Below are 22782 nucleotides of genomic sequence, written 5' to 3'. Positions count from 1 at the left end.
TATCATGGCTATACAGATACACTTTAGATACATATCTATGATTATACATTTTTCCCCATAACGAACATTTTAAAGTGATATGTCTGGTAGTATGTATAGTATAACAAATTTTCATTTTGGAATGTACGGTGTATGAGGTAACTGCAAACATTAAAATTACATTAAAATGGTCTCTATTGTTGTGCATATTTTACTAATTTTTGTAGCATTTTGTTAATCTCCCGAAACAAAAGGTAGTAAGCCCAGCGTGAAGAGGTGTTAAAATGGCACACGTTGCAATCGCTATCAAAAATAGGAATTTGAATTCTTTAAATGACAAAGAGAAGACATTTGCAGAATGTCTGAAAGACCAAATCATGTAATTATCCGAGACGTTTTGCAAGGTACCTGTATTTCATTTTTACGGCTGCAACAGCAGTTATCTGCCCAAAACCAAACAACACTAGACCCTACAGCCAGATTACCACTGAAAACTCAGCGTTAGAAATCTGTTACAAATAGTTAACACAGAGAAAAGGCAAATTTAGATTCACAGGAAGTACATGATATAACACATATTGTATCTGCCATTTGCGTTCCATGATTCATGAGTACTCAGGATTTATTATTTTCTCTGGAGAGTATTAACTTATATTACTTCAATATTATAAAAAAATATACTTCACACATGTATGACCTGACAAAAGAAATCAAAAGAAATCATAAGTAATACATAGAACTACTTTCCATTTCTCTCCCGATTACGTACGTTTACTACCATCAAATAAATGTTGCCAAAATAAAAGTAAATAAAACACATTTTAAAGTAGTCTAACACTAAAAGAAAAACATCAACACTTAAGAGAAATTAAGAAAATTCTCCCGAGATTTTTTTTCCTCTCCAATTAAGGCCTCTGAAACAACTGGTACATACTTTTTTTTTCCTCTCTTTTTTTTTGCTGAGAAAGATCAGCTGTTTCAGTGACACATTATGTGGTACTACAACTTTTAAAACACCCAAAACACAAGTAGGGTTGCACAATCTCAAAGTGTGATCTATAAAATGCATCACAAGACCTAGACGCAGTCAGTCAAGTTTTCTTTCACTAAAGGTGCAAAATTAATTACTGGGGAAAAAGAAAAGAAACGAAAACGCACAGGTAAGCATACATTTTTTGTGCTGAACAACAATATTTCGGAGTAAAGCAGCAGTATAACTATATGATAGTAAAAATAATTAATTAGAATTCACTGTTAGTTTGGTTTTTGTTTGTTTTCTAACTTTATACTGAGCATTTTTGTCCTCAAACTTACAGGTCCTTGTGTCTTCACTGTACAAAAATATACTAACATTTCTCCAGTCATTTTTGCATCCTTAAACATTCTGAACATCAAAAAGGTTGGAAAGTGCTAAATGAATGCTTTATCGTGTGAACAAGATTTTCATTTCAGTTTTTTCTCTCACTAAACCCACCTTAAACTCCAGCAGGGGGTTGAGTCCCTTCATCTAGCCCTGAAGCCCTCCCAGCCGTGTACCTCTGTGGCACTAACTACAAAGAGTATACATATCTGGACACACACCCCACTGTGCAAACACTGGCCCACCAGGTCCCACAATCAAATAGCACATAGGCAAATGACACACCTACATACTATTTTTGGAACACATCTATCAAAAAACAAGTACTGGACACATAAATGGAAATATAAATAATGACTATTTCTATACACACACATATATACTGTATATCTATACTGTATATTTATATACATATATATCTATAGATCTATAGAGATCTAGATAGATCTATATCTATATCTATCTAGATATAGATATATATATCTATATATAATCTATATAATATATATATATATATAATCCTATATCTCTATATATCTTCTATTAGATAGATATATCTTAATATCTTATATATTATATTAGATATATATATCTATATAATCTATATATATATAGATATATATATAATATATATTATTATATATATAATCTATATAATATATCTAATATCTATATAGATATATATATATATAGATATATATATATATATATATATAGATATATCATATATATATATATATTATATATAGATATAGATATAGATAGATATATCATATATATATATATATATACTGTATATCTATATATACTGTAATAAACGCGTACACAAGTCGAGATGGCCCTTCTCTCCCCTCTACCCCCGACCCTTTCCCAAACAAACCATATCCCTGCTCTTTCAGAGTTCTTTTTGCGCAGGAAGCCGATCATGAACTGAAATTTTAATTGAACAACAGATACCACAAAGTTGGGTCGGGGTGACAAAGGCAGGAAGGTATCACAGGTGCCAAATAAGGTGTTACATCCTCAATTTTTTACTGATATTCAGCTCACCAGCCCACCCTCCCGCTGCACCCCAATGTGGCTTTTGCGATTACTCTGTTGACAGCGGGGAAGAAAAATAAAAGAAGTACAAAACGAAGAATACAAAACAACAGAGAGAGGGGGAAAGAATAAAGCTATTACCCTGCAGCTGGGTGGCGCAAACTGCTTATTTAATGACAAAGTACTGGATGACAAAAGCGATGAGGATGGCGATGACAGCAAAAACCATGAGGAGGAGGAAAGCGCACTGCTCATCCGTCAAGCTCCGTCTGGCTCGGTTGGACTCTGTGCCGGCCCTGGCCCCGGACGCACCGCCGCTCACAGCCACGTCGTTTCGCTGGGGGGAGAGTGTCACTGTGGGACTGTAGGGGCCGCTCAGCTCAGGGGCGTCCTGGCACTGCCGGATAGCACACACCCGGAAACGGTAATCGCTGTTGGGCTGCAGGCTCTGGACATGAAAGGACGTTGCAGAGCCTTTGTATGCCTGCGCACAGAGGAGGGAAGAGGAGAGGAAGTGTGATTAAACATGTTGTGTTACGAAAAATGTGTTTGTTTTTGTGAGATATTTTGGACAAATTATTTGCGTGTTATTCATCTTTCATTGTAATGTTTATGATAATATGTCACAGAGGGAATAATTCAGCTGCTTTAAGGATGTAAGCCTGAACCTGGTGACCAATAGCCTATTGGTGAATTTAGGTTAGTTTGTTGAATTGTATTGAACTTTTACTGGGAAATAAAAGCAGTCAAAATATTTCCTATTTGATGGCCCTTGCCTAACTGGATGATCTTTCAAGTGTCAGGCTTAATGGGGAGAAAAACAGATAAGCATCCCTCTTTCATTTTCGACTATTTTTCAATTTACAGACTAGTTTCTGCTTTACTTGTAAGAGTGAAGTTGTTAGTCGCCTTGGGAGAAAGGGGGAAGCCATCTGCCTTGGCCGTTTGCTCAGCCGACACACCCACACGATTTTAGAGAGCCATGGGAACCTGATCCGTTTGGTTGCTGGAGTGACACTTATTTGAATCTCTTTACTGAGTGACCTAAGCCTAAACTTGTTTTAACAAATTCCCAGTTTTCATTAGTTATAAATTGGGAATGTAATAAAGAAATATGGAGAGACAGCCTATTCAAACTAAAGTAAAGTACAAAGAATATCGAATTATCCATTATAAACCGGCCTGGTTGATGCAAAGACCCTATCAAACTCCTAAACTCTTTCATGAGCTTTCGAGTCCAGGATGGGAACAAAGTCGTGCAGGATGGCAATAACACATCTCAACTCACTGATTTAATTGCCATGTATGATGTGGTGACATTAGCATAAGCCTGTCGTGGCCATTACTGCCTGTTAACATGTCTGGAGGCCACTGAGAGAGATGGATGTGCTGGCAGGGACAAGACACCTGGGATACCTCATGGATCAATGACCTTTGCATAATGGGAAACTTAAAGCCAGCGGTGACTAATAAAGAACGCCACGAAGCCATGAAGAAAACATTAAGCCTCTTGATCCATCTGTATCCTGATCTGCATAAAAAGGCCACTGTGATGAATGGCAGGTCAGGACAGAAAATAGAGTGAGTACCGAAACTTCCCACAACAACGTCAGTACCTGTTTAAACTCGGAGTTTCCCATCATGCACTGCAATGTGTAGATGATAGGGTCCCCCTTCATGGGCGGCAGGGCCTCCCATGTGACTTCACACGAGTTGTCATCAAGACGCTCCACTTTAGGGACTGGAGGGAGGAAGAGAGAGCAGATGTAATGATAAGTACTGCTGGAGGTGAGCGATACCTGCAGTAACTCAACGTCTGCACCTTCAAACAGAAGATCAATCAATGTGAGGGTCAAAGACTTTTTTTAAAGGAGGAGGAATACGAGTTGCTGTAGATTTACTTCATGAATCATAATGTTAAAAAGTGGAGATAACACCAACATCTGGCAACAAGAGCTCTTGTTAGGCATCACTGACACAATTTGTAAATGAAATGCTTTGAAATTAAATATTATGTACGTATATATATATATATATATATATATATATATATATATATATATATATATATATATATATATATATATAAAAAGAAAATATCTGCAACACTTCTTGGTTTGAACTCATGCAGTGTAATCTGCCAAACCTGGACGTAACTTTCAATGCTTTAATATTAAAAAGGAAAAACCTATAACTCAAAATAGACTAAAACAATATTTTAATACGTGTTGTGAACTTTCTGTTTGAATTAGAACCTTGAGGGATTTTTCGAAGGGGGGCTACTACAGAAAACCATTCGCTTTAATAGATGATAACTTACTTTGATATGCGAAGTGGCTCAGCTGATGAATTAAGAGTGCATTCTAGACAACTATATATAACTTTTCCCAAATAGCAGAGTACCATAACAATGAGTCATGCGCTTATTTAGTTAGGTGGCATTTTAGGCAAAAACAACAAAAATAAGTGGTTGTTTTTGAACTAGTAAAGTGGCCGGGTTATCGTGACAAAACAGTGGCAGAGAGGATTTGAATCACTTTTGGCATTATGATAATAGGCGTCGGGTTCTACTGAATTCGAACAGTTAATGGTTGAGAGTCCACTTCACTGTGTGGAGAGGCAAACATTGTAGAGTAACTCTGACACAACTGACTGCGTAAATCAAAAGAGATGGAGCATTGAGAATAAAACCCACATCCTTATTACTGACTTCAACGTGTAGGATCAAAAGAGGCTTTGCAGAGGCTGGTTGAGACCAAAGCACAGTGCTGAAAAACCCGACTCATGATGACAGCAGACAAGTGAATCTCGGGGCAGCTGTGTCTTCATCAAATGCAAGACAAACTTGGGTCAACGGAGGTTAAAAGGTGAGCACACTGGCTGTCTGTATGCCAGAGTTTGTAAAGCTAATAAGAGCTGATCTACATCGGGTAGAGATAGCGAGATAGGAAAAGATATATTGAGACAGAGATATAGAGAGAAAGACAGAACGAACGGGCTGCCACTGTACCTTTCACAGGGGCTGGAGGAGAGCGTGGGGTGGAGAATGTGTAAACATTGGAGAAGGGCCCTTCGCCCGCCTCATTAAAGGCCTGGATGCGGAACGTATAAGAGGTAGACTCATTAAGCCTCTGGACTTTGTGTGTGTGGCAGGGTCCTTTATACAAGGATATAAATCTGCAATGACAGGAACATGAAAGATAGAGAGAGAGAGAGAGAGAGAGAGAGAGAGAGAGAGAGAGAGAGAGAGAGCGAGAGAGAGAGAGAGAGAGCGAGAGAGAGAGAGAGAGAGCGAGAGAGAGATAGAGAGCGATAGAGAGATAGAGAGAGAGAGAGAGAGAGAGAGATTTAATGAGCAAAATATGACAAAAAGCAAACTAGACGAGTGACTCCTCTGTCAAGAAATATACAGAGGCATAAAGCACATCATCAGTTCCTGCCTCCTTAAACTGTAAAGACACTCCATCTGGCGCATTGCTTCCTATGAAGCCCGCCCTCCTCGATTCCCTTATCTGATGATTTTCTTCTCCTCTTTCATCGGTTTCTCTCTGATCAGGTCACTTCCCCTTCGTCTGACTAATAGGCCACTGACCTGCCGCTCTTGTCCCCCATCTGCAGCTGATACTGGAGGGCGTCTGAGGTGGCGGCTTTGGCAGGGCCATCGCCCCACTTGAGCCTGAGGGTCTGGTGGCTGAAGGCGGTGCACTCCAGGCGGGGTGGCTGCGGGGGCAGGGGCTTCGTCTTCAGCTTAAAGGTGTGACTAAAGGGGCCTGCTCCCAGGCTGTTCAGGGCTTGGATTCGGATCCTGAGGAGGAAGAAGAAGAGATATGTCAACATTGGAGAGCTGCATGATCTGAGCTGACCTGAGCAGGAACGCTGCAGTAGCCGTCAACGTGGCATCAAGAGTTTTCTTTATCTTAGTTCAATGTATAGATACACAATGTTGTCGACCCATGATAGGTTTGTGAAGGGAAAAGGTGTTTTCTAAACATCTGCCAGAACAAACGAGTGTGTGTGTGTGTGTGCGTGTGTGTGTGTGTGTGTGTGTGTGTATGATTGGTATCACATTCTATGACTTGTGAGCATTAAGATCTAAAGGTTTCAAAAAACTGTTAGCTCTTGTTGACATCTGAAAAGCTCAAAGTTGTGTAGTAGCGTAACGGAACATTTTGTAACCATTTTAAGTTTGATGAGGAAGCACCAACCTGTAGCTGGTGTCAGGCTGCAGATGCTGGATGACATGTTTGGTGACGGGATCAACAACAATGGGCTGGCGCTCTCCGAGGTCAATCAGGTAGGACGTTATCTCAGAGCCATGATCACACTGGGGGGTCCCAGCTAATGCCCAGGCAGGTGGACGGAGAGTAGAGCGGTGGCGGTTGGGAACTGCCGTCCTCATCTTCCTCGTCTTCATCTGCATCCACTGGGGTCTCGTACCTTTGCAGTTCGGACTCCTTCAGTGCGTAGATGTTGCTGACGGCTGCAGGCACAGAGCAGGGCGTCTGGCACAACACAGCCTCACTGAAGGGCCCCACACCAGCCACATTCACAGCCTGCACAACAGCAAGACAAAAGAGTCAGCTGATTAAGTCGACGTCAACTCTCACTTGTGACGTGAAAGGACATGTGTAATGTCCACATTTGACCACAAGGTGGCATTCCAATGTAAACATAACTGCTAAAGGTTTCAACAAGTCCTGACATATCTGACTATATCCGGACTATATTGTTTTTATGTCCAAACCAACCATAAAGTCAAAAGAAATAATAAAAAAAAGACACATTTGAGAATCTACAACCATATGGGTCAGGTTTTTAGTCAACTATTTAATTCAGCCTGACCCGAGTGTAATATTTAGGGGTGGTTCTGGTACGAGTACTGCCTGTACTGTTGACAAATAGCGGGAGTGGGGAAAATAAACACTGCAAGTGAAATAACCCATAAGCAACCAGGGTCTGAGATTCTAGCCTTAACCAGACCCAAAAGGACAAAGCCAATGTTTTAATGCCAGAATCTCTCTTTTTTTCATGCCCGTTCATCATGATGAAGTAACCAGTGAGCCAACCAACTGTAATTAAGATCATGAACAGTGGTAATGTAGCTCTTAGCAAGCCAATCATTGCAGGCAAGCACACACAATCAAACCTCTGCCCACCATTACTGCAAATCCTAAAAAGTAATCATCTTCCAGTAATCAACTCAATTAATGAATTAAAGCAGATTTAACACTTTGCACTGATGTGAGAAGATCACGTCAAGAGATTTTGATTGTAGTTAATTTTTCATATTCTTCATTTTATCATTCAAAACACAGCTGTAACCTGTTGGCCTGATGTCATTTACCTTGGGTGCAATGTTTTTAAATGATTACAATCCCAATGACCAGTACTGAGGTGCGACGGGAATGTTTCACATCTCATCTTGCCATGTATTTCTTACTTAGCAAAAGGCCTTAGCAAACCTGTTAGGCCAATGAAATCCCTTATATGATCAGATTTATTTGCATACGCCCACATGGAACATCTTCTGTTGTTTCACTGATCTTTGCTGTTCTTATCGCACAAACTCTAGTCAACATCATTTGTACTATTGGGTACAAATTACAAACTTCTTCATTGTAATGGCGGGCCCTAGATTCTGAAGTGTTCACAAAAGTAATGGTGCTGAAATGATTTAAACAGAGTTTGTACGGTGAGATCTGATTGTATTTCCATGGAGTTTTGCCTAGGCTTTATAAAATAAATAATATGTTCATCGGTGCTCACCTGTACCCGGCAGAAGTAGTTGGTTGCAGGCAGCAGCCCCTTCATTTCATGGCTGAGCCCGGGCCCACTGTAACACACCTGCATGCTGCCCTCAGCAGCTCCCCACTCTAGACGAAACTCTGTCACTGGAGCTCCATTGCAAGGAGGGGCCTGGAAGACAAACACCAATGAGAATGCAGCACCGGTTAATTATAACGATCCTCGAAATGAGGCGAGTGATATTATAAATGATCATCAGTGGGGGAATGGAAGTGGTGCTACTCTTACCTCCCAGCTCACAACAACACAGCTGGGGGATTTGCATGTGGTGGAAGGAGCCTTGCACTGCTCGGGGGCCCCGGGGCCAGTTGTGACGTCACAGCGCTCCGAAAGAGGTCCAAACTATCCAGAAACAAAAACGGGAGAGAGGGGTGAAAGCAGGAAAAAACAACAATCTCTTCTGTTGTTATTGATGGATCAGCTTTGACAGTCTTTCTCACCCCAGCCTTGTTTGCTGCCTTGAGCCGGAAGCTGTAGGTTTTGCCAGGCATTAAGCCTCCCACAGAGCAGTCCAGCTCTGGACCCTGGTAAACCTCTCTGCTCTCCTCAGACTGCAGCCCACTCACTTCTACACTGTAGCAGGACACCGGGCTACCTCCATCTACCTGAGGGGGACCTAGGAAATATGTGCAGCCAGTGTTTATAGATCAATATACTTTAAAAGAAATAATCATAAAGACAAATGTACAAACAGCAAGCAAATCAAAACTGCATTATCAAAACTCACATCTTTGAGGTTGTTTGCTAGACAAATAAATGCATCAACAGAAGCTAGAATACATCCCACACAGATCTGAGTTGGAGAGGAATGACTCACCCCAGCGCAGTTGCACCTCCCTGGCTTTGGGTTTGCCCACCAGCCGAGGGGGCTGGCAGGGCCCTGGGGGCACTGCGGGAGTCTGGACCTGCAGGGTCTCCGACAGCTTGCAAGGGAAGACAACACACCAATTAAGACCCAGCGAAAACAACAAATTGACAATCTCACCCCCCTCTTCTCCTTCTCTCTAACGCAACACAAACACAGTGGATACATTTTTTTTAATTTTCAACCAGCTTATCACACTGATTAAGTATGAAACAGACCAAAAGGGAGACAAATGTGGATGCATCGTTTAAGGTACACCAGCGTACAGAGAGACACGCTGCTGTATTCCTTTCAAAGCTGTGGATAAAGTTCGACAAGCTACTGGAGAGTGATCAAAAAAATAAGACTCTCAGCTTCTGTGACAAAAGGAAAACATGCGAGTGTTATGTCACATTGTGCTGCACCAGAAAGCAGAATCTCGCCACCATGAGTCATGTTTCTTTACAAGGCCCATAATGAATAAATGCATGCTCTAACAGCTGATGAAGAAATTAATGAAGAGTGTCTGTGAACTGAACTAATTAGGAAAAACATCCTCTGACACATGCAGGGAGGGTTAATCGATTAGCGGGCTTTGTCTTGTTCTTACACACCAGGAAGCATAGTCTAATCTCCCAACATAGAACACTGACTGAATCACAATTTCCTATTAAAACTCACCATAAATAGAGTGCATATCTAGAATTATTCATGTTAAATGTATCAGATCAACCATGGGATGTGGTGAGATGCGTGGCTTCCTGCCCAAGCAATTACAGTGAATGCACCAGTCCAGAAATGTATCAATAATAAAAGAGCCAATAGAGAAAATGTGCAAAGTAATCAGGTTTTATACCATGTATAGCTACATCGTTGTTTACAGCACCAACCAGTACGCTGGTCTGTGTCTGTTCACATATTGTTTGTGTATATGGAGTGATCCTGCTTTGTACATTTAATTTAAGTTACACAAAAGATGTAAGCGAAATCTTGGTATATTTACATTGATTTAAAAAGCAGGTGCAACTTTGTGATCTCTTTCTACCTGAGAGCAAATTGAATCATAACTGATCAGCAAACTCTTAGAATTCTTGTGGCAAAACACAAGGGCGCGACTGTGTGTGCACGTGTGCTGATGCTGAATGACTCACCGGGCTCTGCCCCCCCTCGCTCATGCAGTAAACTCGGGTCTGGTAGGAGCAGCCGGGCTTCAAGCCTTCACACACGTGCTCCATAGCTGGCCCCGAGTACACCAGCTCCCATGACAAGCCTGAGTATGAACACATTGCAAATACATTTAAATTATTCAAATAAACTCAAGTTTTTAAAAACTCAACTTAAATGCATTTTATTTATTATCACCATTTGCAACTTACCGCTTAAGCCCTCAGACAGCTCAACAACATACTTTGTGACTTCCGCTCCGCCATTATCCTTCGGGGGCTCTAAATTGCAAAAGAAACAAAATAAACAAACAAACAATAATTATTGAACTGCACTAACTAATAACTTGATAATTGATTCATTGCAGTAAGACGTGTACTGCAGCAAATACACAGATAATGAGATTTGGGGAGATAATAGAGGAACTTGCTGCCTCTTAAAACGTATTAATATGTGTTATAACTAAGACGTTTAAATACAATGTGGCCTTTTTCTCACCTCAGAAATTATTCAGAAACTCATTTTGGAGGAAATTACGCAAATTGCATACTATTTCCAGCGACACATTACAGTATGCAAACACTGGACACTATGCCGGCATATCCCACAATGCAATGCAGGAGTGACGACATTGTTCATAACAGACAATGGTGGACCAATGCAAAGTCTATATATTGTATGCATTTGTAGTCTCTCTCCATTTGTCACTGCTTTTCGTTTTACTTTCTCAATGCTTCATCTGTATGTGCGAGATTCTGAGGTTTTAAAAAAAAAAACTATGTAAGTTGACAGTTTGAAAAAAAGATAAGACATTTTAAAAAGACAGCGATCAAGGAAGCTCTGTAACGAGATACACAAGTTCGCCTGCCGTTCGCATTTTCCAACAGCTGAAGTACTTCTACAGAGGTGAAGAAAAAACAAAAGCTCAAGGGGTTTATTATGTTTGCCGTCAGTTATTGCAGATACCAGTAGGGCTGAGGTTGGCATGGGTTACTATGGTTACGCGTCTCCAACCGGCACGAATGCTCTCAGGAAGGGACTTGGTAATTACAGTTCAGTGCCTCCGAAAAGATGCATACTACGGTCTCTTTGCACAACAGTAAGTTGAACAATAATGCACACAGTTTGTAGTGCGTAGTATGCCATTTCAGACGCAGCACATTTATTTATTTCCATTTTTTAATGTGGAAGCAAAGAAACAAGTACAGCAGTTTGTCCAGTGAGGATCTATGCTGATGTCTGAATGAAGGAGAGCCATCACCTGTACAGCTGAATCGGAATGTCTTCGGTCTTTTTAGATTCATATATATAGTCAGACAAAGCTCAATGAGAAAAGTGAAATTGTAATATCAGGCTGTGAACTACATGGAAGACTGAGGAGTTTTGATAAGGGAACAAAAAACCTCACCCCAGGTCATCTTGAAGCTGTTGGGCAGGACTCTTCCTCTGATGACAGGCCTGCAGGGACTGCTGGGTCTGTCTGGGTTTGTGATGAACTCGACCACCTGGCTGGGGTTACTCTTCCCCTCTGAGTTGTATGCTGCCACCTGGAGGAAGTGCATGAACACAGTCAGCGAAGAGCCCTATTATTCCGCGGGTTGGAATATTGTCCCGAGTATAAAACACTATGCCTGCAACTAAAATGGCCACAGACAAACACCGTATCATCAAAAAAGATTCAGCTCCTTAAATCTACAAATCAACTCCCACTACTGTGGGACTGTTTAGACACCACAAGCATTGCAATTTAAAAGAAACGATGCAATAACCTTTAGTGCCATTTGCATTTCAGTGCCGCACATCTGCAATAATATGGAAATCTCATTGAGCCTGCAGAGAACAGCTCATCCAAAAAGTGTACCAAGACAAACCTGCACAGCACCCAGCTTCCCCTCGCACTGCACAGCTGGATAATTGGAAATGATGGAGGCAGCGGAGTCTTGAGAATGACTAATGAACATTTCTATCATTTGGGCATATGGTGGTTGTGTTTGGGTAATAAAATACCTTTCTGTCAATATCATGTTTAGGAATGCTGTGGTGCTGCTTTTTACAACAACGGAGATTTGTGCACAGAGGACACACACAGGCAATACAAAACAGAGAATATTACCAGCCTTATCCTTAAACAGTGGTTCCCTACCTTTTTCCTTAATAGACCCTTTTTCTATCATTAAGTAAACTAGCGACTCCTGCCTAAGGGACATATGCTATGGTTATTTCATATTAAATTCAATGCATAACAATAACAGTAAAGAACAACGGTTCAACTGTACAATTAACCCATTAAGAGAAGGCAACAACTGCAGGACGTTTGTGCAAAACAAACTATTTAGATGAATTTTCAGCAGGTTATTTCCTGTGAATTTTGCATCAGGGATTAGTTTTGTTGTTATTTTTAGAAACTTCTATTGTACTCTGTATTATCTTTTTTTCATTCACACTTAATAGGCTTTTTCTTTTCTTGTTGATCAAAGCTCAGAAACAAAAAAATTACATGCAGATATAACGCAGAACTTCCATGTATCCATCTATTACATTACAGGTCATTTAGCAGCCGCTCTTATCCAGAGCGACTTACAGTGAACTAACTATAGGGACAGTCTCCCTGGAGCAACTCAGGGTTAAGTACCTTGCTCAGGGGTACAATGGTGGCAGCCCTGGTATTGAACTCCCGACCTTCTAGTGTTTTGTTTGGAAGGCTCACCACTGTCCTCCCACCCACCGATCTATAAAGCTACGCTAACCTTTCTCACTGGATTGCCACTGTTCATCTTACTATGAGGAGCATCACGTGTCCTTCTTGCAATTGTCTCAGTCTATAACAGGTGAAGGATTGCCACCTGTGATTCATCAAAGCCATTTAGTAAATAGTAAAACACTTAAGAGAACGTGAGAACGAGAGATGAGGAGATGAGGCAGAGGCTGAGAGACAAAGAGAGAAAGACATGTCAGTCCATAAACTCCGTCAGTTTACTACCGGCCAAAAAGCCACCGTTGCTCAAGCGCTTTGTTTGACTAGCTTCTCACCGGGGGCCTGCATGTGATGAGCAGCGAAGTTCTCCTGTTTATGCTGTCAGATGCCCACTGCCCTGCTGGCAGAATCCTGCTAATGGATGAGTCATATGGCCACTGTGGGCCTCAGCACCCCCCACTGTCTGAAGCCTGTCCCCTCCACACATACACTGCCGCCTAATTTAAACCTGTGGATCACCAGCTTTGACTGCAAACATCACAGGACCTCTTACCCTAAACTTGTACTTGGTACTCCTGTGGAGATTCTTGACAGTGCAGGAGAGCTCATCGCCGTCGTAGCTTGGCTGGAAGCCATATCCCTGGGACAAAGACAAATGAGAAAGGGAGAAAGAAAAAAGCCAAGTGAGCAACGACTTACAAGACAACCATTGTAGCACAGGAAAAAAAGCGGCCTGTAGGAGACAAACAGCTACAGGGGATAGGAGGATTGTTTTGTGTTTTCCCTGGCAGGCACTATGTCTGCAGGTAGCTGCTAGAGGACAGTAGCTACAAGATCTTCCCCTTGGATCTTAGGACAGCAAACAAATAAATTAAAGTAAAGACCTATCTTTTGAAGTTGGGATTTTTATTCAATGGTAACCGTGTGGCTGTGTTAAAATAAATAACACTTGAAAACTCTACGTAGCTGCACTGGGATGTACATCAACCAGGAAAATAGATGTAGACAATGTATTAAATGATTACAATCATGAAAACTGTAAGTGTACTTTGATAATGGCCTACATGTTTCATGCCAGTCTGCAGCACCTTGCATAGAAGGGAAATAATATTTCTAATATTTTACAGAAAACCTTCAGAAGCAGATATCGCTGTATTATTTCTTCCTTTTGATCTCAGATGAGCAGATTTTTCTTTTTAAAAAGAGACAGAGACAGAGACATACCGAGCCTTCCTCCTCCATCTCCAAAATATAGTAGATGTCATCCTCCTTTGGAGAGCTAGTGGGCCTCTGCCACTTCATACACAGCCAGGTCACCCCTGCCATCTCCAGCTCTGGAGGGAAGGGTGGCAATGGCACACTGCATGAGGTGAACAGGTCCACCACTTCACTGAACTCGCTGGGGAGGGCAGAGAGAGACAGAGGGTGGGAGAGAATGGGAGAAAGAGACAGGAGAGACAGAGTGAGAGACACACATACACACACAGATGGAGACAGTGAATGGAAGAAACAGTAACATAAAAATAGACAACACGGAGGGCGCCATCCAGGAAATAATCCAGCATTATCTTGCGTGCCTACCTTGCACCCATGTCATTCTTAGCTGCAAGGCGGAAGGAGTATCTTGAAGCTGGGGAAAGCTTGGTCACTCTGTACTGCTTCTGAGGTCCATAGTAGCACTGCTCATAAATCCCAGTGCCCTTCCCCTTCAGAGAACAACAATTTTAGTTTTAAGGACAAGTAACTTGAAATCTCAGTAGCACAGAAAACGTGGTGCGGTGGGGGGGTGCAGTGCTCAACATTTTCTTCATGACAAATACAAACATTACCTCATCCCATTGAAGAATGTAGTTTTGGATTTTAGAACCGTTGTCGCATGGAGCCTGTAGATAAACCATGCATAGATTATTATATCTCAATCAGATAAATATAGAAAATACACATACCACTAATATAGTTATTTGTTTGACTTTAAATGTATGCACAATAATTTCATTAACTAAAACTATGACAAAATGTTCGTCAACCTTTTCTTTTTTCACCAATCGTTCCCCAAAAAAAAGATGAGACTGTAATTAAAGTTTTCTTTGACCAAGACTTTATGTCAACTAAACCTTGACAAAACAAAAAACAGGATAAGCTTGACTAAATATGATAAACTAACAAGGACACACACAGTACTAAGACTAAACAGAATGCTGACTAAATTAACTAATGAACACAGAGTGACAAAAAGCATTTCATTGCCAAACTAAAATTTTAAGAGAGCTTAAGCCCCACCACCCTTCATTTAAAATCTTGTGCTAAACATTTCCTATTACTGCCACTAATTACAAGAAAGCAATTCAGCCCTACTAATAACAAATAAGGTGCATCCAGGTGTGCACACTCTTCTATGGTGTAATTAATTTGTTGAAGTTGGCTGAGCATACATGGCTGTCCTTGAAATGCCTCGCTAAAGTCTCACACATTTACACTCACACCTGGGAGGTAATTTGTGTAACCATTAGCTTTTACTGCTAGCAATGAAGCTATGTTAATGAAGCCACAGAAGGTAAAGTACCACACTGAAGGGGATATCAGTAATGGCTGTCATTTTTTAATTCTGAATCCCTTTTTTCTTTCTGTTGGTTTTCTCATTTACCCATTTTTCCTACCATATAGCTACTTAAGAGGACAGGTATGCGTGTGGCAGGTACCACACACGCAAAACCTGTATTAAAAAGATGCTATGGCTTCCAATTAAAAACACATTTGTAACACAAAGGTAATGTGGCTGCACGCTAAAGATCCCATGGTCTAAAGGTTTGGTTCATCTGTTTTTTGCTTCATGTCCAACCCGAAAATTGTGGTTTTAAATCCCAACTCCATCAATCCTCCGACTTGCTTTCACCTTCCACTGGAGTACGAGTGTGTTCTTGGTCCCACTGGCCTTCCTGGGAGCATTGGGAGGCTCCGGCTCACAGCTTAAAGTGGTGAAGCTCACAGCCTCTGACGGGCTTCCCTGTAAACAGTTACACATGGCCTGGACCCTATGGAGAGACGAACAAAGTGTTTACAAAATGTTCTTCTGTGTGCTAACACTGTAGTTTAAACAAAAGCAGGTAGAGGGTTATGCCAACCTGACATGGTAGTCTGTTGCTGGTCGAAGGTCTTCTAAAGGAGCACTTAGTTCTTCTCCACTGCATCAAAAGTAAAACAGGAAAAAACTAACATTTAGTGTCGTTTCACATAGCTGTCTATGTAAAATCTTGTTAGAGAATGTGGTGTTACATTGTGTAGCATCTTGCTGCTATTGCTCACCAGTACATGCTGTTGTACTTCCCATCTTTGCCACTAAATGAGATGGAGACCTCGTAACTGAGGGGCTCCAGTGGTCTGCATTCGCCCTCCACACTGCTGTTCTCACCGTCTGGCTTGGTGGGCGCACTCCAGCTTGCTACTGCTCCTCTGGCCTGGGTGTCTGACACCTATCATATAAAAGTCACAATCAAGTCGACATAAGACCATCAAACCTGGACATGGAACGAAAGCCTTTATTCCTCCAACCACGACACCTGCCACATCGCAAAATATCACTTTTCTAAAATGTTACCAACGTCTAAAGAATCTGGTTATCAGTCCTGTACCAAGTTTTCAAGAACATTTGCTGTTCTTGAAATTGCTAAGAACAACACAAAAGTCAAGGAAATTAAAATATTCAAGATGACGTCACATTGGGAAAACGTCTTCAGCACTTGGCAGGGATGTGCTGCGCAACCCTAAGATTTTTCATTCCGTTTTGAGGAAGCTTAAAAATAGCCTGAGCTTCACTGCAGGTGGGATTCATATGTGGAAGAACTCAAAATCAGGTCAATTCTGTACTTCTTCCCTTTCCATCTCCATCATCTTTCCAATAGATTTGTTTTCTACTTTTAAAAGGAGGTCAGACCTTGGCGACCGATGAATCCCATCTAGGGAGGTCAAGGAAATTATATATTTCTAGTTCAAGTGATTCTCAGCCAGCTGCTGTTAACCTCTCTATTTATCCACAGAACTGTTGTGAGCCCAGCACCCTTAAATAAAGGGTCATTTCAAAGAAAACAGGACTTTAGCATTCATGTATATTTCTATCATATTTAAGTATTTTACCAGGAATATTCCTAATGAAATTCAGAATCTATTTCACAAGGGACTCCTGACAAAGACAGCAGCATAACGTTTCACATACATGAACAAACAGACTCAAAACAAAACAGTATAAAACATTTCATATGTAATCTAAATTGTCGTCTATGAGACACCAAGCAAGCCATGAAGATGTGAGAGCTTGGTAATTGATTAGTTAGAAATTTGTCAAAGCAAAAGCTGAAACCTTTTATTAACTGCTAGCATAGTTGTTTGCTGGCACATTTGGGAATAGAAATGCCCACATGGATGCTAGTCAGCAGGTCTAACTCCATTAGCAAGATGTCAGCGAGAATTCATCATGGATGTTAATAGAATGTTTAATGACGCAACACATTTGCATCATTAAAGGGTTTTTCATGAATACAGCGCTAATAGAGTCACATAAAAGCATGCAAATTGTATTAAGATGAAGAAAAACAACTTAAGAAAAGATAGCAGAAGTAAATACTAACCACTGGTGTACTGATGGTACTCATTAGTGCTTGCAGGGCCTGAGCTTCCTCGTCCAGCTCTGAGGAGAGAAATACAGGTAAATAAGGAAAGAAAACAGCTGTCTCTGTAAAAGAAAGACAACATTAAGAATAATTAAAGATTGTGGCAAATAATGTGCCAGTTTCGATCTAAATATGTAAACAGACTCATTCTCTGCCGGCAATTGTTTTCTGCAGGATTCTTTGGCCACTGTAAAAGCTATATTGCTGTTGTAATATTTTTTAATGTCACGCCAGCGTGCTTCTTGGACAGTGTAGTAATGGGTGTCACGGTGGCACCATCTATCCAACATGTTATCTGGTGGCATAACTAGCAACACTGAGAATATTTCACTGCATTAATTACAGATCAACAATTATAAATCAGCAGGTAAACTGAGGGTTTTATTGTGCAAAAACTAAATGGTACGAATTGTGTTCGCCACAGTAGCCTCACTGGACCTGAATCTAATGCATTGCAGTTAAAATAAATGATGCAATCATGAGTGGGTTGCTGCCACAGTCATAGTAAGTAAGTTAAGAGTAAATTCAAAATCTAGTTTGCTAATTAAGCACATTTGTATGCAAATCTCTAATAGAATGCAACCTACCCCGCCTTTAATTATCAAAAGTTAAAAAAGAAAAACTCAGGCATGATCTTTTAAACATCGCATTACCTTTTAGTGCCAGTTTTCTCATAATTCTTTTCCCCCTAAATTTAATCAAGTACAGTGGACCCTGTTTTCTAAAGTTTCACACCCTCAGGATTGCTGTGGCCGACAGCCGTAATTCTGCACATTAATAAGCCATGTGCTTATGTTTGTCTAAGAAACGATGGAAGATTCAGTGTGAAAGTCAGATGAAGAAAGATACATTTATATTATATATATTTATTAAAATTATTATTCAGAGATATCTATATAAACTCCCCCCCCCCCCCAAACCTCCTTACCTCCCGACTCTCCATTCTTCCCCCTGCCTGTCTGCTTGTCCGGGCCGGCCACTGCATGGCTGAGCTGCCCCTGCTCCGCCTCCACCCCTTTCCCCCCGACCCCGTTGTGAATGTCCACTGTTGGGGGGCTGCTGCAAGTCTTCTGCGGCGAAGGGGGAGGGCTGTCCTTCACCTGCCCTCCTCCTCCGCCTCCATGACGGTCCTTCAGTTTCTTCTGCAGACGCTCGTACGTTTTGCTAGTTCTGTCATCTCTGTGAGAAAACAGCGGCCGTCCATGTTGGGAGTGAGAATCTGTAGAGACTGCGGGAACAAAATAGCAACACTTGTGAGTTTGTACAGACAGGAGTACAAAACAATCATTTCCCACTGGACAAAAGCCCCTAAATAACACCCGGCTTTTGTCTTTAGTGGGAAAGGCATTCATTCTCAGGTCAAATGACTCTGCAGTAGTCACAGGTATTTATCGGTGAGGTAAACCCCCTCAGAATAAGAAACTGAAAGACTGAACAGTTTGACTTAGGCCTTCATTGTATTACACAACTGTGCAAATGAAGTGTCGGTTACAAAAGAATAACATCTTATTATAACAATACAGCCCAAGCACTGCTGGCTCCAACTCACCCTGCTCTGAGTAGATATGAGCCGGATGGTACTGGGAGATGTACTGAGAGCTCATGTCGCCCACGCCCCCCGCCATGCCCGTGTACAGGTGGGGTGGCGGCGGCATCATGGCAGGGTGTGGGATGAAGGCAGGCAGGTGGGCATGGGGTGGAGGTGGAGGGTGGTGGAGAGGGGAGTGGCCCCCTGGGTGGAACTCTGGTTGCTGAGGTAAAACCAGAACCCGCCGCACTCCGTTCTCTTCTATGATCTAAGAGGAAACACACAAGAGCACAGAAAGCAGATATCAAAGCTGCTCCGAGTTTGACCAGACACCAATGACAAACATTGCACCGGAAATAGAATAGAATGAATACCTGTGAAACATATCCAGGAGGCACATAGATTGGAGGCACTGAACCATTTGGAGACATCATGGGAACCTGAGCAGGACCTGTGAAGAAGGAAGGAGTGAGATCAAACACTTTCCCTGAGGGCGCACAGCCGTTTCATCTGTGGTAAATGTGTTGAACGTATTGGACTAGTGCAGAGTTGAAATTTTAGTCCTAGTCTGACCTGATTCATTCAAGTTCTAGCCTTGGCCCAACAAACGTTTTCAAACCAAACCAAATTGTTTATACCAACCGATTTGGAAAGTCATTCTTTCGACTTTGTTGTGTGTTCATGAGATTTAAGTCGTAATGTGGAAACAAGATGGACTCTACAAATGTATTGTGTTTTGTTGCTCAGAGCGTTTAAACAACAATAGCCGTTTCAGAATTGTTGTTCAGGTTTGACGAGATGTTCAATTTTGATTTGACACTTTAACTAGAGCCAACCTCAAAATTCCTTCAGTCCATTCACTCTCCTAAACCAGCTGCATTTTCAGCTTCATCTTCTTTTCTTTCTTTCTTTAAACCTATGAGTATGAAAAGTCAGAGAAATGCAATATCTATCTATCTATCTACACACACACACACACACACACACACTACAAAAGTGCTGAGAAACAACAAAGATTCCTGCGTGGCTACGTTGTAGGGAAAAATGCAGCGGCTTAGCGCAGAGAAGTGACAGCTCAGCAGAAAGCCTGGAAGAGAATAAAAGAGACGGACCTCTGTGCTAAGTTTGCACTTTCACACATTTCTCCTCTTACAAACCTAAGACATAAACACTGTGGCCACAATGCCAGATGTCATGCAGGAGAGCAGAACAGATCCAGAACACACACTGACCTCCCTGCAGCCTGCTCGAGGAAGAGTTTTCCTTCATTTTGTCAAAGATGGCAGAGAGAAGGCACTAAACGAGCAGCCATAATGGGCCCACGACTACAGAGGCTGGCTTTGTAATGATACAATGAAACCTCCCCTTTCTAACCTCTGGTCCCACCTCCCCAGGTGCTGAAGTCCAGACTCCACCTCTCAGAGGAGAACAACAACAAGTGAGTGTTGATACATGGACAGTTGCCAGTTTGTTAGGCAAACATAGTGAAAGCTAATACAGTCCAACACAACAGCCCTGCAATAAATCATACCTTTATGAAGGTTATAAAGTTCACTTATTGTTGAAACTGATTTTTGAACGTGTTGATTCAAAGGTATAGTCTTTTTGGAGGTTGAAGTTTGAGGTGTTTTTAGATTGTATTGCACTATACTGAGAGGTGTTTCTAATATTTTGTCCACCCTATTTATACAGAGGATACACTAAATATTAGAAACGCCTCTCAGTATTAAAAAGAAACGATCGGTAGTACCATAAACTACAACCTCCAAATGATAATAAAGTTTATTGTAGGGCTGTAGTTTTAGCTTTTAGGATATGTGTTCAAGGCAATATAGCTAGGTTTTGTAGTTAAAAGTAGTGATGCACAACTCGAATTCTAACCTGGCATTTGTTACATGCTTCAATGCTGCCAAGCACTTAGCATATTATAGCATCTGTTAGATGAAGAGCCGCAGGTGACAGGTGTTTACTGCAGTTTGTGTGAACCAGAAAACCTTCCATACATCATCAAGGTAAGTAACATCTGCCCTGTTCACAGTTGTCCCAACTCATAACTTTTTTATTATTTACTAGATTAGTGGCACAGTGGTTGGCATTGGTCAAATGTAAATTAGGTTGACAGAGCTCATCTGAAGTAATTAGAGATGAAATGGTGTTGTTATAATGTAATGAATGTGTAAGCAGCAGTTGAGTTATATTTACTACTCTATCATACTATGTGTATGTGTATGCAGTGTGTATACATACATGTTTAAACATACGTCTATGTGCGTGTTTGTGTATATACGAGCATGCCGGCAAGTCTTACTGTTGTTCCTATAAAATATCAATCAGGGTTCAGGTTGGCACTGGCATGGGTTAGATGTTAAAATGGGTTTAATGTGAATCATGCGTGCAGACGCCCCGTAATTCAGATCCCTCCAAAAATATAATGGGTTCTTTCTTGACCCATGCCGCACCCTCCCAACATGAGAACTGGGCCTCTGTTGGTATAAACATCTTTGGAAATATACTGCCTTAGTCTACTTGTTAATAACTTCATTGGAAAAGAAAGATCGCAGATAGGCCTCTTAAACTGGTATCAAAAGGGCAAAAAGCTTTGAAGCCCCTCTACTGAGACAGCAGACTGATAGGTAGGGAAGTGACTCACTGCCTCAGTCAGAACAAAGGGTGAGCAAGGACAAAAACCTCTATGCAGGGAGCATGGGAGAGCTCTGCCTGATGAAGGCAGTCACACTGGCTCAGCCCTCATTGATTTCAGATTACAATATCATTTGAGTGGGAGTATAAAGTGTGAACGGTTAACTCCACTCACTTTTAAGACTAATAAAATATGTTGTGCTTATGCAAAGTGCCGCTGTGCACCTGCATTATGTCCGATTAAGTCAATTTAAGTTAGGGCCACAAATGTAGACTAACAGGAAATATAATGAATCACACTAGCATTCAATATGCCATTGTGTGTCCATTTAGAATGAAGGACTTGGTGTGTACCGACTTGGAGAGTTAAGGGAGAAGACGACCAGTGGAGAGCCTAGGGTGAGGGAGGTAGGATGAGGGAGCCACACACATCCACCAGAGAGAGAAAAGATGTAGGGTGGAGAATTGTGTGTGTGTGTGGGGGGGGGTTAAAAAAAACCACCCACTCTTTTACATCCGACTGACGCACGAGTGCTGACAGAGATCAGATAGAAAAGGCCACATCCCCTCTCCCCTCCCCCGAGTCAACTGGAGCATTGGTTATGCTGACGTGGCCGTGGAGTGCCAGCCTCAGGAAGCAGCCACGGGAAAAAACATCAGTCCTCCTCCACAAAACTGCAGGCTGCCACTGAGCCAAGAATAGCCATAAACAAGCTGCCCGTACTGGCAGTGTAAACAGAGGCTAGGAATGTCATCATCTCCCGTCCAACATCACATAATTCATCTTCACCGCCTCCTGGGGCAGGCCGACAGGATCAACTGGTGTGGCGTGGGGTTATACGAGAAGATGGGGATAATTGTTGTTGTGAAAAAGCACAGGGAGAGACTTGTCAAAAGGTCAGACACATGTCCAAACATGTAGTAGGGCCACTTTGAGGACCCGCCTGCCTGCTTCCTCTTCCTTAAAAAGGGATAGAGATCACAACAAATAAATTGGGACTTTGCGCAGGTATAATAAGGCATAATACAAACAGAGGAAACTTGGCAGATGTGGCTCTGAAA

At 41.6% G+C, this 22782-nt stretch overlaps 1 protein-coding gene across 1 annotated transcript in view; it reads right to left on the bottom strand.

Moving 5' to 3' along the window:
* Positions 1–2546: 2546 nt before the first annotated feature.
* fndc3a (fibronectin type III domain containing 3A) overlaps positions 2547–22782 on the bottom strand; it is a 39932-nt gene continuing 19696 nt past the window's right edge. The window contains 24 exon segments of the mRNA XM_029446326.1: positions 2547–2864; positions 3997–4121; positions 5391–5557; positions 5973–6185; positions 6586–6704; positions 6706–6933; positions 8147–8296; positions 8414–8527; positions 8626–8801; positions 9003–9108; positions 10181–10299; positions 10406–10474; positions 11602–11740; positions 13442–13528; positions 14113–14287; positions 14470–14594; positions 14718–14771; positions 15782–15920; positions 16011–16070; positions 16192–16358; positions 17511–17569; positions 18481–18780; positions 19102–19348; positions 19455–19531. Coding sequence (XP_029302186.1) covers positions 2547–2864; positions 3997–4121; positions 5391–5557; positions 5973–6185; positions 6586–6704; positions 6706–6933; positions 8147–8296; positions 8414–8527; positions 8626–8801; positions 9003–9108; positions 10181–10299; positions 10406–10474; positions 11602–11740; positions 13442–13528; positions 14113–14287; positions 14470–14594; positions 14718–14771; positions 15782–15920; positions 16011–16070; positions 16192–16358; positions 17511–17569; positions 18481–18780; positions 19102–19348; positions 19455–19531 — 3533 coding nt within the window.

This window comes from Cottoperca gobio, chromosome 13 (genome assembly GCF_900634415.1).
Source record: "Cottoperca gobio chromosome 13, fCotGob3.1, whole genome shotgun sequence".
NCBI lineage: Eukaryota > Metazoa > Chordata > Actinopteri > Perciformes > Bovichtidae > Cottoperca > Cottoperca gobio.
The sequence above is the reverse complement of the archived record's forward strand: the minus strand, read 5'-3'. Positions and strand labels throughout refer to the sequence as shown.